General features: G+C 51.1%; 1 protein-coding gene across 2 annotated transcripts; it reads left to right on the forward strand.

Annotated features, from left to right (window-relative positions):
* Positions 1-439: 439 nt before the first annotated feature.
* On the forward strand, positions 440-12,599 carry LOC123345352 (CMRF35-like molecule 5). 2 transcript variants are annotated; one of them, XM_044982141.1, is made up of 8 exons: positions 440-570; positions 1,498-1,833; positions 4,015-4,056; positions 4,102-4,216; positions 6,307-6,422; positions 9,137-9,189; positions 10,575-10,730; positions 11,933-12,599. In XM_044982141.1, the coding sequence occupies exons 1-8, from the start codon at positions 531-533 to the stop codon at positions 12,086-12,088; spliced, it is 1,014 nt and encodes a 337-aa protein (XP_044838076.1). In that variant the 5' UTR covers positions 440-530; the 3' UTR covers positions 12,089-12,599. The 2 variants fall into 2 exon arrangements, with proteins under 2 accessions (XP_044838076.1, XP_044838075.1); XM_044982140.1 differs by having other exon boundaries at positions 4,015-4,216.
* Positions 12,600-13,826: the final 1,227 nt, after the last annotated feature.

The following is a 13,826-nucleotide window of genomic DNA, read 5'->3' on the forward strand; positions in this document are numbered from 1 at the left end:
CTGTGGCTGTTATTGCGGATGGTGCCCATTTTCTGTAGGGCTGGGCTGGGTCACTGGGCAGCGGGGAGGTGGTTTACACACTGCCCAGGGCAGATCTGCCAAATAAGAGAAGACTGAAAATATTTGCTTGTTTAAAATGAAGGGTTTGATAGTGGAAATCCAAAGAAATCCACAGAAATTTGAAGAGCTCCTTCCTACTGCAGCTTCCATTTTCCACCAGACCCTGTAATAGGCCATGGTGCTTGCAAACAAAATCACCAAAAAAAAACCAGAACACCCAGACCACTGCTATCAAACCACCGTGCACTGAGTAAGACACCAGCCACTTCCCCCTTAGTGTTTCCGAGGGAAGTGAGGTAGGGTAGATAAAAGGAACCCTTCCGTGAAAGAACTAGTTAGAGAGTCTGTTTCATTCCAAACACCTACAGGAGAAACCCGGACCCGGTGCTTCCTAGTAACACAAAGGAAAGATTCTCCTGGAGACTCCCTTGGAATCGAGGTCCCACCAGGCAGTGGGGAGAGGCAGAGCAATGAGGATTTTCCCCATTCTGGGTTGGATGCTTTTCCCAGGTAAGGCAGCAATGAGCTGCATATGCACCAGCAGAAACAGGCAGCGTTGTTCCTCCTCGGGACCGTCCCACACCCACGTGTGTGTTATGGGGAGCGGCTGCTGAGGAGGGATTCCAGGAACCGTCCCTGAGCCTGCAGGAGCCTCCGAGCACCGCTCCCGGAGACTGGGATTTTGTGCCTTTGCTAAAGTACCTGCCTCTCGCTCGGGGCAGGTATCATCTGAGTGGCTCCTCGCAGTTCATGTAGCTGCGCATTCAGTAGGAGCTTTTTCACAGAGCTCCCGAGTTGGTAAAGCTACTGCAGGTCGGTGCTTTACATTTGTAAGTTACCAAAATGTCCCAGCCCAGAAGGGGACGACGGGACTGTCCCGGAGTCTCTCTCTGAGGCCAGGAAGGGTTTGTGTGAGGTTACATTGACCCCACATTTGCCCCGTGATGCTCCATCAGGGAGGTTCACGGGGGTCCAGACTTGCAGCAGCCCCTATGACCCTGCAAACACGTTTTCTGCTGTGGGTTATTCTGAGCGCCAGCGACCTGCTGCGCTTCCTGCCGAGCGGATACTGCTCCCTGCCCCGGCTCAGGCACTGGGGGAGGGGAAACTCCCCTGGGGGGGGTCTCTCCCTGGGGGTTAGTGATGACGGACCCAGCCCGAAGGAAGGGGACCGGGGATCCCGCTGACCCAGTGTCACATCGCGGACTCTGGGGGGGGAGGGGTGTGAGCGGAAACACGTGGGGGGGAGGGATTGTTCTGGGGGGTTATTGCCCGGCCGGCCATGAGGTGGGTCCCTCCATCCCCCAGCAGTGCCAGGCCCTTCCCCTCGGGTCACGTGTCAGGGGCTCAGCTGGCGCCACAACGTTCCCCGGGGGCGTTTTGTGTCTGTTCAGACGGAAGCGGCGCCCCGGGTCTCACTGTCTCTGTCCCTCGCAGGCTGCTGGGCGGTGACGGGCCCCGGGGCAGTGCGCGGCCCCGCGGGCGGGTCGGTGGCGGTGCGGTGCCGGTACCGGGCGGGCTATGAGCATTATCAGAAGTTCTGGTGTCGGGCAGGAGGTTGGTTCTGTTCCAACGGTGTCATAGTTGAGACCGACGGGTCGGAGGCGAAGGTGACGCGGGGCAGAGTCTCCATCCGAGACAATCGCACCCAGCGCGCGTTCACCGTGACCGTGGAGAACCTGACACCGGCAGACGCCGGCACGTACCACTGCGGGGTAGACAGGACTGGACCTTCTGATCTCAGGGCCACTGTGACACTCATCATCTCCCCAGGTAAATCCCGGCGCGGCTCTTGCAGGTACCGCGGGGGGCGGGGCCCGCAGCCAGGCAGGCCGGTGTCCGGCGCTCTGGACACACAAAGCCTCTGGGCTCCGCGGGGCTGCAGCGCTGGGCACATGTGTGCGGGCGGGGGGGGGGGGGCACCGGGTTGTCAATCAAGGAGCTGCCCTGGAGAGTCCGGTTTAGATCCCGGCCAGTTTCCCAGCGCCCCGCCCCGCGCTCGCCCCAGGGAACACGGTGAGCGCCCATCGCCCAGGCCGGCCGGCAGCACCTGTGAATAACGCTGCAGGGCAGTTTCCTCCTGCCCTGGGTCGTGTCCCGGGTGTGGAGGGGGGTTTGCAGCGGGGGGAGGGGCTCTGCTTTCACCCTGGGCAGTTCCCATCATAGATTGTGTGTGTCCATCCCACTGAGCTCCCAGCCACTCGCTCGGGTTTAAGGGGGAACCTTGATGGGTAAAACGGCTTTGGTTCCTGAGGGCGGGGCTGTTAGTGCCCCGTGGGACTCGTCCTGAACCGGAAGAGGACAGGAGCTGGCAGCAGAGGGACATTGTTTACTTACTGTGGCAGGGAAATCAGTAACCAGTGTCTCTGCCAGGCAGAAGGGCTCTGCCCTGATTCAGCATCTGGACGCAGAGACTCCTCACTGCACTTAAACCAGATAAAGGGGCACGAGTGAAAAGCAGAGACCGTTTACACATTTTCTAAAAAGCTGTCGATTCCGGCAGCTTTCACCTGCTGACGCCCTGTTCCCTGGCTTCTTTCATCTTGCAGCCGCTGCCATGGGTACCGGCCAGAGAGAGAGGGGCAAAGAGAACAGCGAGGGTGGATGTACTAACTCTGTGGCTGGAGTGTTAGTTCAGCAAAGCATGGGCTGGCCCGAGGGGAAGAATCTGTGGCTAAAATTCTCTGCTCTGCCTCTGGGCGGCGCACCCTGGGGGACGGGGGCAAAGCGGCTTTAAGTCACCCTGGCGTCTTCCCAGTTCGGAGCTGTCACGTGCACTAGGTAGAGGAGCGGCTGCTCTAGTTTCCCACAACCTGCCCCCACGGGCTGCCCAGGTACCACTCTGCATCCCCCAGAAGCAGAGAGTTTCTATGGCCCCAAGTGAGATATGCCTCCCCCAGCCAGTGTTCTCAGTGGTGGGAGGCAGCACAGGCAGGGCTGCCTAGAGGGGGGGGCAAAGGGGGCAATTTGCCCCGGGCCCCGGGCTCCGCAGGGGCCCCCAAGAGAAAAGCGGAGGCTCCCGCCTCCGCCCCTCTCCTGGAGCCTCAGCGTCTCCGGCGGGGCCCCTGAGCCCCGCCCCGCTCAGAGACGGTCCCGCCCCGGCCCCAGCCCCAGCCCCAGCCCCAGCCCCAGCCTCTTACCGAGCACGTCTCCGGCGGGGCCTGAGCTCCGTCCCGCTCAGAGCCGCGTGGTGAGGGGGCGGGGCTGGGAGCTCCAACGGGGCCTGAGCCCCGCCCCGCTCAGAGCGCCGTGGGGAGGGGGCGGGGCAGCTGCCTCCGCTCGGCGTGGAGCTCACAGCCCCGCCCCCTCACCACCCGGCTCTGAGCGGGACGGAGCTCAGGCCCCGCCGGAGACGTGCTTGGTAAGAGGCTGGGGCTGGGGCCGGGACCGGGACCGGGTGTGGGAGCGGGACCGGGACCCGCCGCCGCCGAAGCGCAGCCCGGTCTTCGGCGGCGGGGGGCCCCTTCTGTTCCGGGACCCGCCGCCTAAGTGCCCGGAAGGCCCGCGGCGGGGACCCCCCCCCCCACCGAATTACCGCCGAAGACCGGGCTGCGCTTCGGCGGCGGGTCCCGCTTCGGCGGTAATTCGGCGGCGGGGGGCTCCCGCCGCGGGTCTTCGGGGCACTTTGGCGGCGGGTCCCGGAACGGAAGGGCCCCCCACCGCCGAAGACCCCGGGCCCCCGGAATCCTCTGGGCGGCCCTGAGCACAGGACCACTTGTTGCAGCCTGATGCAGTTCTTCTGCTGGGGCAATTCTGCCCTGGTGACTGCAGGACTTTCAGGGCCCCTCTACCCCATGGGAGCAGCCTGCAGGGGCCTCGGCAGAGAGGAGAATCCCTCCCCTGTGTCTCGTGAAACCTAAACCTTGTTTTTAGGAACAAGAATGTTTAGTGCCATTGAGAAAACGTCATTTCATCCTGGGGAATCTGATTTACTGAGTCTGTTTTTATCCACAGCTACTTCTTCTCCACCCCCAAGAGAAAGGTCATCATCAGCGACGTCATCAGTGACAGCTAATTCTTCCCCTAATTCAACAAAAAGGTCATCATCAGCGACAGTGCAACCAGCTTCTTCTTCCACGTCAAACTCTACTTCCATCTGCACAACTGCTGAGGAAGGGAAATCCAGCTTCTCCACTAACCAGGATACCACTGATGGGTGTGTCTACACTGCAGCTGGGTGTGAGCGCCCAGCCTGGGTACACACACTTGTAATCGTGGGGCTTGCGATAATGTGCTAAAAATAGCTGTGCAGACATTGGAGCCTGGGCTCTCATGCTCACACCTGACCCCTAGGCGTGATGACAGCCCAGACCACGAAGTCTAAGCAACAGCTACGCAGCTACTTTTAGGACACTAGGGTGAGCTCCCACCACACAAGAAGATCTGCCTGGGCTGGAAGGATCACGCCCTATGGGCTGCCAGCTCCCTGGAATCAGTGCAACGTCAGGGTGTATATACCCCCTTGTTCTTCCCTCACAGCTCAGTATTGCATTTCACCAGACATCATGTCTGAGACCGGAAAAATCACAACTTGTCTCTGCCTCTGCACATGAGCTCTCTGATCTGTGAGGCCAGGACACTAAACCCTGCTCCTCTGTCTTCTCTCATTCCCCCCACTACAGCCTAACCATGAGCTGTCTCCTGGCATGTGGAGCTGCCTGGGCTAAACCCTACAGAACAGTCATTCTGCCTGGGCTGCAGGAACAAGTGAAGCTGTTCTGGGCTATAACCGTGACCCCTCTTCCTTCTCTGCAGTTCAGTGGGGCTGCTCATGTGCTTAAAATGCTGCACATGCTTAGCTCTGTCAGGTCACATCTGATTACAACCCTCCCCCATTAAATCACTAAGATGTGCCCTGCCTGCTGGGAAGCCATGTGGTCACACTCCTGTAACCGTCGCCCTTCCTCATTCATTTCCCTCCTCACAGCTTGTTCCTCCCACTTCCTGCACCACCCCTGAGAGTCTGCCCCTGCCAGCGCTAGGCACATGGGCCATTTGAGTCACATGACTAGTCCCAGGGACATCTACATCCTGGTCTATACGATCTATTCCTGACATGGGGAGTGAGCAAAGGGTGCGGCCGAATCAGCGCTGAACAAGCTCCAGCTGTAGACAAGCTGCAAGATCTAGAGCCAAAGTATTTCAAACTAAGAATTTTAAAAATCAAATGATCTTTTCCCTGTATATTTTGTTCACTTTTTGAGCTCTGAGCATCTTCCAGAATGAAACCGACTGGTCAGTTTCACTTTTGCTACTAATTAGTTCCACTCCAGCCCATGCACTGACTAGCTTCATCCTGCCAGGTTTGGGCTGCCAGATGCCAGCGCTGCAAGGGGCATCCTTACTTATTTACACTGGAATTTAAAACAATGCATGGAAACATCTGTTGGTCTTTGGTATGATCTGACGCTGTCCCTTTAAACAAAATAAGGTTTCTATTGGCTAAAATAAAAAGTGGATTAAAACTCCAGAATCCCTGGTGCCAGGAAAAAACCTAAAGGAAACCAAAATGTCTAAGGCCTTTATCCTGCAAACCCTTCCACATGCTTGCTTAACTTTACGCATGTTTAGAACATTAAGTATTTGCTTAAAATGTTTGTAGGACTGGACCTGAAAATACCGAAGAAGGAACAAAACTCACCATAAGTTAGTTATACCACATATTTATCAGCTATACCAAGAGGCTGCTGCTCATTTCAAAGACAAGACTAAAAAAAGGGACAGATGAAGTTAGTTAAGTAGCTGGCTAAGCACACTCCCATGCAGCGTGAGATAGTGTCCAGATACAATACTGTGCATGAGAAATGAGCCATGCGGTGAGGAAAATGACCAGACTAACGCAGCCTTGGACATCCTTAAACTTGCCCCACCCAGCATGAGCTACACATTAGCGTCAGATGGGCAGGATGGGGCAGCTGGGTGTGACCAACCCATCTGAGGGGTCCAGACAAAGCTTCACCCTCAAAGTTTCTGTGACCTGGGCAGACAACACATGCACAGGGCACAGACCATGCCTGCTGCATCAGACTCTTCCTACAGACTGCACGACCTTGCTGGCTACTCACATTTGTACGTACTTGGTACAGGTGCCAAACTCATTTGATAGGTGACCTGAGTTAGATTTAGCCCGGACGAGGATATTAATCTGTTGGACCCGTGGGCCTGGTGCAAACAAACAATTGCTCCTGGCTGAATTAGCAGTAGAAGGAGAAAGTGGGAAACAGACCTTCTCTCTTTTTCCAATAGGGCCCCACAGTCAAACATCCTTCTCCACATCCTGCTACCATGTGTCCTGCTTCTTCTCATTTTGTTTCTGCTCGCTGCTGTGATGTTGGTGAGAGTGTCCAAGAGGAGGAAAAAAGGTAAGTGAAATCTTGCACGTGTCCTCCAATGAGCCGTGTTTCTGATCCTTGCTGCTTCTCTCCCTCCCTCCCTCTTCCCAAACGGGAAAGTCCACAACTCCACTGAGCACAGGGGCTGGAAATAGGGGAGCTGCCGCACCCCCTGGCTGGAAGTGGTTTCCATCATATACAGGGTTTACAGTTTGGTTCAATGGCTCTCAGCACCCCCACTATACACATTGTTCCAGCACCTCTGCCACTAAGTGACTTCTCTGCTCATTGCACCCTGCTGAGCTCGACAGAGCATGTCTGAAATGCATGAGAGACCCGTGTGCAACACTGTCCAAGTCTGCAAAGAACTCTGGTTATGGTGTTTGTTCTACATCTCAGCTGGAGCTGGGCAAAGTTTTACCACCAAAACTGTTTTTCAGAGAAAAATGCAGACTGAGCAATACCAATATTTGGGTTTTTCAATTTGAAACAAATTCTTGTTTCAAAAACTGTGTAAAACCAATCAAATGTTGAAAACGGTCAAAACCAAAGGGAAACATTTCAATTTTATCTAAACAAAACATTTCATTTAACCTGAAAAAAAACACTGTTTTGAAGTTGTCAGTTCCCCTCTATCCGTTATTTGCCCAGCTCTAAATTGCATATACACATACCCCCCTCATGCTGTGTAGTTGCTTATTCCATCACTGAAATCAGTGGGACTCCCTGTGGAACAAAGGTGCTACCCCCCTAAGTAGGGGGATCCGGTGGACATAGTGTACTTAGATTTCCAGAAAGCCTTTGGACAAGGTCCCTCACCAAAGGCTCTTACGTAAACTAAGCTGTCATGGGATAAAAGGGAAGGTCCTTTCATGGATTGAGAACTGGTTAAAGGGCAGGGAACAAAGGGTAGGAATTAATGGTAAATTCTCAGAATGGAGAGGGGTAACTAGTGGTGTTCCCCAAGGGTCAGTCCTAGGACCAATCCTATTCAATTTATTCATAAATGATCTGGAGAAAGGGGTAAACAGTGAGGTGGCAAAGTTTGCAGATGATACTAAACTACTCAAGATAGTTAAGACCAAAGCAGATTGTGAAGAACTTCAAAAAGATCTCACAAAACTAAGTGATTGGGCAACAAAATGGCAAATGAAATTTAATGTGGATAAATGTAAAGTAATGCACATTGGAAAAAATAACCCCAACTATACATACAACATGATGGGGGCTAATTTAGCTACGAGTCAGGAAAAAGATCTTGGTGTCATCGTGGATAGTTCTCTAAAGATGTCCATGCAGTGTGCAGAGGCGGTCAAAAAAGCAAACAGGATGTTAGGAATCATTAAAAAGGGGATAGAGAATAAGACTGAGAATATATTATTGCCCTTATATAAATCCATGGTACGCCCACATCTCGAATACTGTGTACAGATGTGGTCTCCTCTCCTCAAAAAAGATATTCTAGCACTAGAAAAGGTTCAGAAAAGGGCAACTAAAATGATTAGGGGTTTAGAGAGGGTCCCATACGAGGAAAGATTAAAGAGGCTAGGACTCTTCAGCTTGGAAAAGAGAAGACTAAGGGGGGACATGATAGAGGTATATAAAATCATGAGTGATGTTGAGAAAGTGGATAAGGAAAAATTATTTACTTATTCCCATAATACAAGAACTAGGGGTCACCAAATGAAATTAATAGGCAGCAGGTTTAAAACAAATAAAAGGAAGTTCTTCTTCACGCAGCGCACAGTCAACTTGTGGAACTCCTTACCTGAGGAGGTTGTGAAGGCTAGGACTATAACAATGTTTAAAAGGGGACTGGATAAATTCATGGTGGCTAAGTCCATAAATGGCTATTAGCCGGGATGGGTAAGAATGGTGTCCCTAGCCTCTGTTCGTCAGAGGATGGAGATGGATGGCAGGAGAGAGATCACTTGATCATTGCCTGTTAGGTTCACTCCCTCTGGGGCACCTGGCATTGGCCACTGTCGGTAGACAGATACTGGGCTAGATGGACCTTTGGTCTGACCCGGTACGGCCTTTCTTATGTTCTTAAGTAAGGGTATCGGAGTCCGATCCTAGACACCCAGGTCTCCTTCCTTTTCACTCACTGTGTCACTACGTGGGAGCCTGGCTTGAGAGCTCAGGTGAGCTCTGATCAGTCCAGGATCTGGCGGTGTGTGGATAGTGATGGATCATTTCAGGATCAGTCAGTTCCACAGGATCAGCTGTTACTAAAAACATTACAGCCTCTCCGGTGATTGCCTCAGACAATGGAGCGTAGCTGTTGTCAGCTGTGGCATTTTAGACCATTCCTGTAGAAGAGACCATTTTCACATGGGAGCTTGTGCTAGCACTGAAGGATCTTTTCAAGTTTGGTTGTATTGATTGGATGGATTTATGCTGACATACCCCCGTTTGGTTCGGTTCAGTAGGCTAGGTCCACACTGAATCTAAAGAGAAGCTGGAGTTTGGTTCAGAGGCCTGTATTGTGCAGGTGATGGAAAGCTGTCACTGACTGGTGCAGTCGGCCGGATCTCAGTTAGCACCTAGAGAACAGACCCATTTCCTTTTGGATCAGTGGCCGGGCAGCATGGAGTTAACCTAGACTCAGTGTGTGTCTCCCCTGAAAAACAGTTACAGGTCAGCCCTGCAACCTAGTACTGCAAAGCTGTGAGAGCCGCAGGTACCCCCTTACCTGTTGCTGTAACTTGGCTCTAATTCGATCTCTTTTCTGTCTCATCCAGAGCTTTCAGGACCATCTGTGCAGAGGGACAAGAAAATCAACCTGTCAAATTTGGTAAGGCAAATGATAGTATATCCTGGTAACATCACCTCTTCAATGTTGTCCGACGGAGGAGTAATATCACAGGTGCAGGGGAGGGCCCAGAGAATGGGCCGTCAAGAGGGACCATTCTCAATAGACTGACTCAGATTTTACTGAATTGCATCCGAGTGACCTATGGTCTCGTTTCCAAAAAAGAGAAACTGCAGAAATGGGGACTCTGAATTCACACAGGAAACTGATTTGGACTAAAACAGAACAATGAGCCACGATAGGCGGCTGCAATGGGGCTTTTGCCACATACTGTGGGCGTGTCATTGGTTTCATGCTTTCATTTCCCAGTAGCTCATTGATCTGTTCTCCATTGTGGCTTATTACAATTAGCATATGGATGAAGTTCATGTATCTTTCCACTAGAATAAGTAGTTCATGGAAATAAAGCAACAGGAGCTACAAACACTTATTCTCCACTCACACCAGTGTAAATCCAGAGTGACTCCACTACAAATGAACAGGCCAGATTCTCTCCTGCATTCGGACAACGCTGCACCCCTCTATCAGAGCAAACCTGCCCCAAAGTCAGCAAATCTCGGATGGTGAAGAGTTGCCAGTGTGGCTCTTACATCAATTTACAGCTCCCCTTGAGATTTTTAGCTTCCACCAGTAACATTTCTATCCACATATTAATCATCCTGGGCTGGATTTTCCAAACCCCAGAACCCCTACGCTGTGCACATCGTCATGCCCCGTTTGCAGGAGCACTTACACCAATTGTGTGCACATATCACATCATAGATTATTTGTACAGGCAAGTATAGCCTGGCAAGTGTAAGTCAGGTGCAACGTTGTACATGTAGTTTTGCACATCAATCAGCCCCAGCAGGTGGAGGGATTTTTATTTTTTCTGAGCGGGATGAGATTCTAGGCCCACCCTGCTGGAAATTGTGCATGGCTGTGACATCATTAAGGTGCTGCCCCTTCCCTCCCATCCAGTCAGACTGTGGTGACAAGGGACTGGATAGAAATACCCAGTTCCTATGGGCAGAGCCGTATTTGTTTAGGTTAGGTGTGTACAAATCTATGCACATGCCTCATTGAAAGTCAACATCTTTACACCCAGAACCTGCTGACCCCTTAGTTCCCATGTCCATGTTCCCAGGCTGGGACTCCAAATGGGGAGTTTTTATTACACTAGGATATAAGCAAATTCGTTGCCTTTAAAATCTCTTGCTCTGGGCCACTTGCAGCTTTAAATCATCCTCAGCAGGTGAGGAGATCCCATGACAAGAGGTGCTTATTTCCACACCAGCTGCCATCCCAATAGCTACATTGTCGATTTGACTAAGACACAGAGCCCTCATGTATCTCCTTGCGCTGAACTCAGTTTACCTTCGTTTCAGGCCGTTGGGAACAATGCAGCAGGCGGCAGCCCAGAGTATGCGCTTATAGATTCTCCTGGAGCCACTGACCAAACAGGATTTTACAGCAATGTTGAGATCTTTCCTAACTCAGTGAACCCGGACTGCAATTATGTGGAAATCCAGCCCCACTGTCAGGTAGGAAGAAAATGCAAGAGCTGTCCTGAGGAGCTCAGAGCTGTAGCTAAGTCGTGATCACCCACTCAGGGCTCAGCGGGAAACACTTAACAAGGCAGGAAACTCCCCTCCCTGCCAGCTCTGTAGACTTAAGATAAACAGCACTTATTTAAATGTTGGACTCGAGACTGCAGCCCTTACTCAGACAAATAGTCCCAAGCACTTCAGTGGAGGCTACCTGCATGAGTGAGAGTTGCAGGGTAGGCCCACAGCATAGGAAGCTGTCTGGTGTTGGCATCTGGGTAGGCTAGGTGACCTACTCAGTTGTTCTAGAAACAGGGGTTCTCAAACTGGGGGTCGGGACCCCTCAGGGGGTCGTGAGGTTATTACATGGGGGGTCGCGAGCTATCAGCCTCCACCCCAAACCCCGCTTTGCCTCCAGCATTTATAATGATGTTAAATATATAAATAGTGTTTTTAATGTATAAGGGGGGTCGCACTCAGAGGCTGGTATGTGAAAGGGGTCACCAGGACAAAAGTTTGAGAACCCCTGTTCTAGAAGAACGATTCTTTCCTCTGCTCTCCTCTAGAGCCACACCATATACCACAGAGCCTCCTGCACCTCCCTTCACTCTCTCAGGACAGGGGCCAATCGCAGAAACAGGAACAGTTCTTTAGAGTGCTGGGCAGGCCAACACCAAGCTACCAGACAAACACGTCCCCTTTGAGACGCCCCCCAACTAACCCCAGCCAGCGGAGTTTCTAGTTTCCTCAGCGTTCCAGGAGGAAGTTGGTCTTTTCCCTAGACACCAGATCAGGAGAGGAGCCACATAGCTCAGTTCACAAGGCCTTTACCTCAGAGCCCTGACTGAGAACAGAGCATGTAGGGCCCAGCTCAGACTAGCGACCTAGGGCCTGGGATAGCCAACAGGCAGTTGGGTTTCAGTTCCCTGTTCTCCCCCTTGCTTCCTTTCCCTCTTTATATAGCTCAGCCGCAGGGCAGGGCTTCCCGATTGCCCCCAGACTGCTGTGGCTGAAAGGGGTAATGCACCCGTCCACAGGTACGTTAGGGATCTCAGAGACAAGTCCTCAATACACAGCCCAGACAAGTCACTTGGTTAAAGGGACTCGCTGAAGTTCATGAAGCCAGGGGCTGCTCAGCTGCAAATACTTGGGCTCCTATTCTAGCTTCTTCCCTCTGATCAATGAGGTTTTTATTTCAGGGGTCAGAAGAGGTTTCTTATGCCACTGTGACGATTTCCACCCCCGACCAGCAGCCCATCTATGCCAACGTGGAGCAGCGCCCCAAGACAACACACCCAGCCAAGCCCCCTGAGGAAACCCTGTACAGCCCTGTGAAGCTGCCCCCCAAACACTAAACCTGGATATGAGGCAGAGTGGGGACGGGGGCTGCATAGTCCTTATCCAGGCTGCTTGATCCCGACCTGGCAAAATTTGAAGCAACAGGGTTTAGAAGCAAATCTGACCTGGACAAACTCCGGCAGCTGTTGTAGGCAGAGGATTTACCGACACACTCGGCTGGAACTGGAGTCTGTGGGTTTGTCCGATGGACAGGTGGCCTGATGGAATTAAACAGTTGCTGTTCTCCTGTGAGGAGTGAGTTCAAAGAGCCAATGGCTGGGCTTACAGACAATGAAACTCCCCAGGATCTGGTCAGCTAGACAAGAGAGAAATGTGGCTCTATGGTTATGGAGTTGTCGGATGTTTTCAGTTTCACAGGATTTTTAAACCTTTAGTTTATAAAATTCTCATTGAAGAGGCAAAATCCAAACTCCAGAACATGAACTTTGAGCATAATTTACTTGTCCCTTGTCTGATGAAAAATGTTCCCATTTTGCAAGAAATCTAAGACACTCTGGGCTCTGTCCTTTGGCCACATTGGGCAATTACCATTTGAGGAGCAACAAAGATCAGTTCTGTAGAGGGGGTATTTGCCTAGAGAATAGTTTGTAACTTTCTAGTCATAACTCTGTCAAGAGGAGAACCCCTCCCATTGGTGATAGGTTGGGTCTACACTCAAACACTACTGGGGCGCAGCTACACCGGTGCCGTTGCAGCCTTTCAAGTGTAGACAAACCCCCAGTCACTATCTCCAACCACAAAACCTTAACAAGCACCGGACTGTGCTAAGGCAAAACGACCTTGCCAAGTGCATGGGCCATGTGACAGTCAGAGGTGCTGAGCTCTTGATAGAAACACATATGAGGTCACTGTTAAGGGTGCAAGTTTGCTGACATTGGCTACATGTTGCATTTGGTTGTTTAGAAATGGAAGCGGAAGCCTTGAGGACTGAAGTGCGGAACTCCCAATCCTACAGGCATTGTAGATGTGAAAAGAAATGCCAAAGCCTTTCCTCTTAGCTTTTGATTTCCATGTGTTAACAGTTTTGGATTGAGACATGTGTTGGGGTGCAACTTTGGCTGCCATTGTTCTTGCTAATTATTTCTAGCTCTGCAGTAACAAGAGGGCTCAATAGAGATCAGGGCCTAGTTGTGCTGGGAGCTGTACAAATACCAAATTAGAGACTGCCCCTGCTGCAAAGTGTTTCCAATCTAAATAGGGACAGGAGACATGACAGTTGTGGGTAGGACAAAGTGGAGCTGGTCAGAAAACAGACATTTTTCCTTATGAGAAATTACAAAAAAAAAATCTTTGTTCAAACATTCATTTGAAAATTTTCAGGTTTTCCCAGAAGTTTTAAACGTATTAGAAACAAGAGTTTTAATTTTGAATCAACTTTTTGATTTGACTTAAAGTATTGTTTCACTTCATTTTTCCCCCTAAAAAACCTAAAGGAAGCAATCCACATCCAAACAAAACTAACATTTTCATTTAATTTTGAAACATTGGTTCAAAATAAACAAAATTCATCTCAAATTTGCCTGCTGGAAAACAAACACATTTAACTGGACTTTTCCCACAAAGGTTTCAGTTTCAATTACACATTGTTCAGCTGCAGGAAAGCTTTCCACACAAAACCTTTCAACCTGATCTAAGAACAACTTTAAAACGTTAAGAGGTATCTGGTGCCACTGGATGGGTTCATTTTCTGTGGCTGTTATTGCAGATGGTGCCCATTTTCTGTACGGCTGGGCT

Source organism: Mauremys mutica, chromosome 12 (assembly GCF_020497125.1).
Source record: "Mauremys mutica isolate MM-2020 ecotype Southern chromosome 12, ASM2049712v1, whole genome shotgun sequence".
Lineage (NCBI taxonomy): Eukaryota > Metazoa > Chordata > Testudines > Geoemydidae > Mauremys > Mauremys mutica.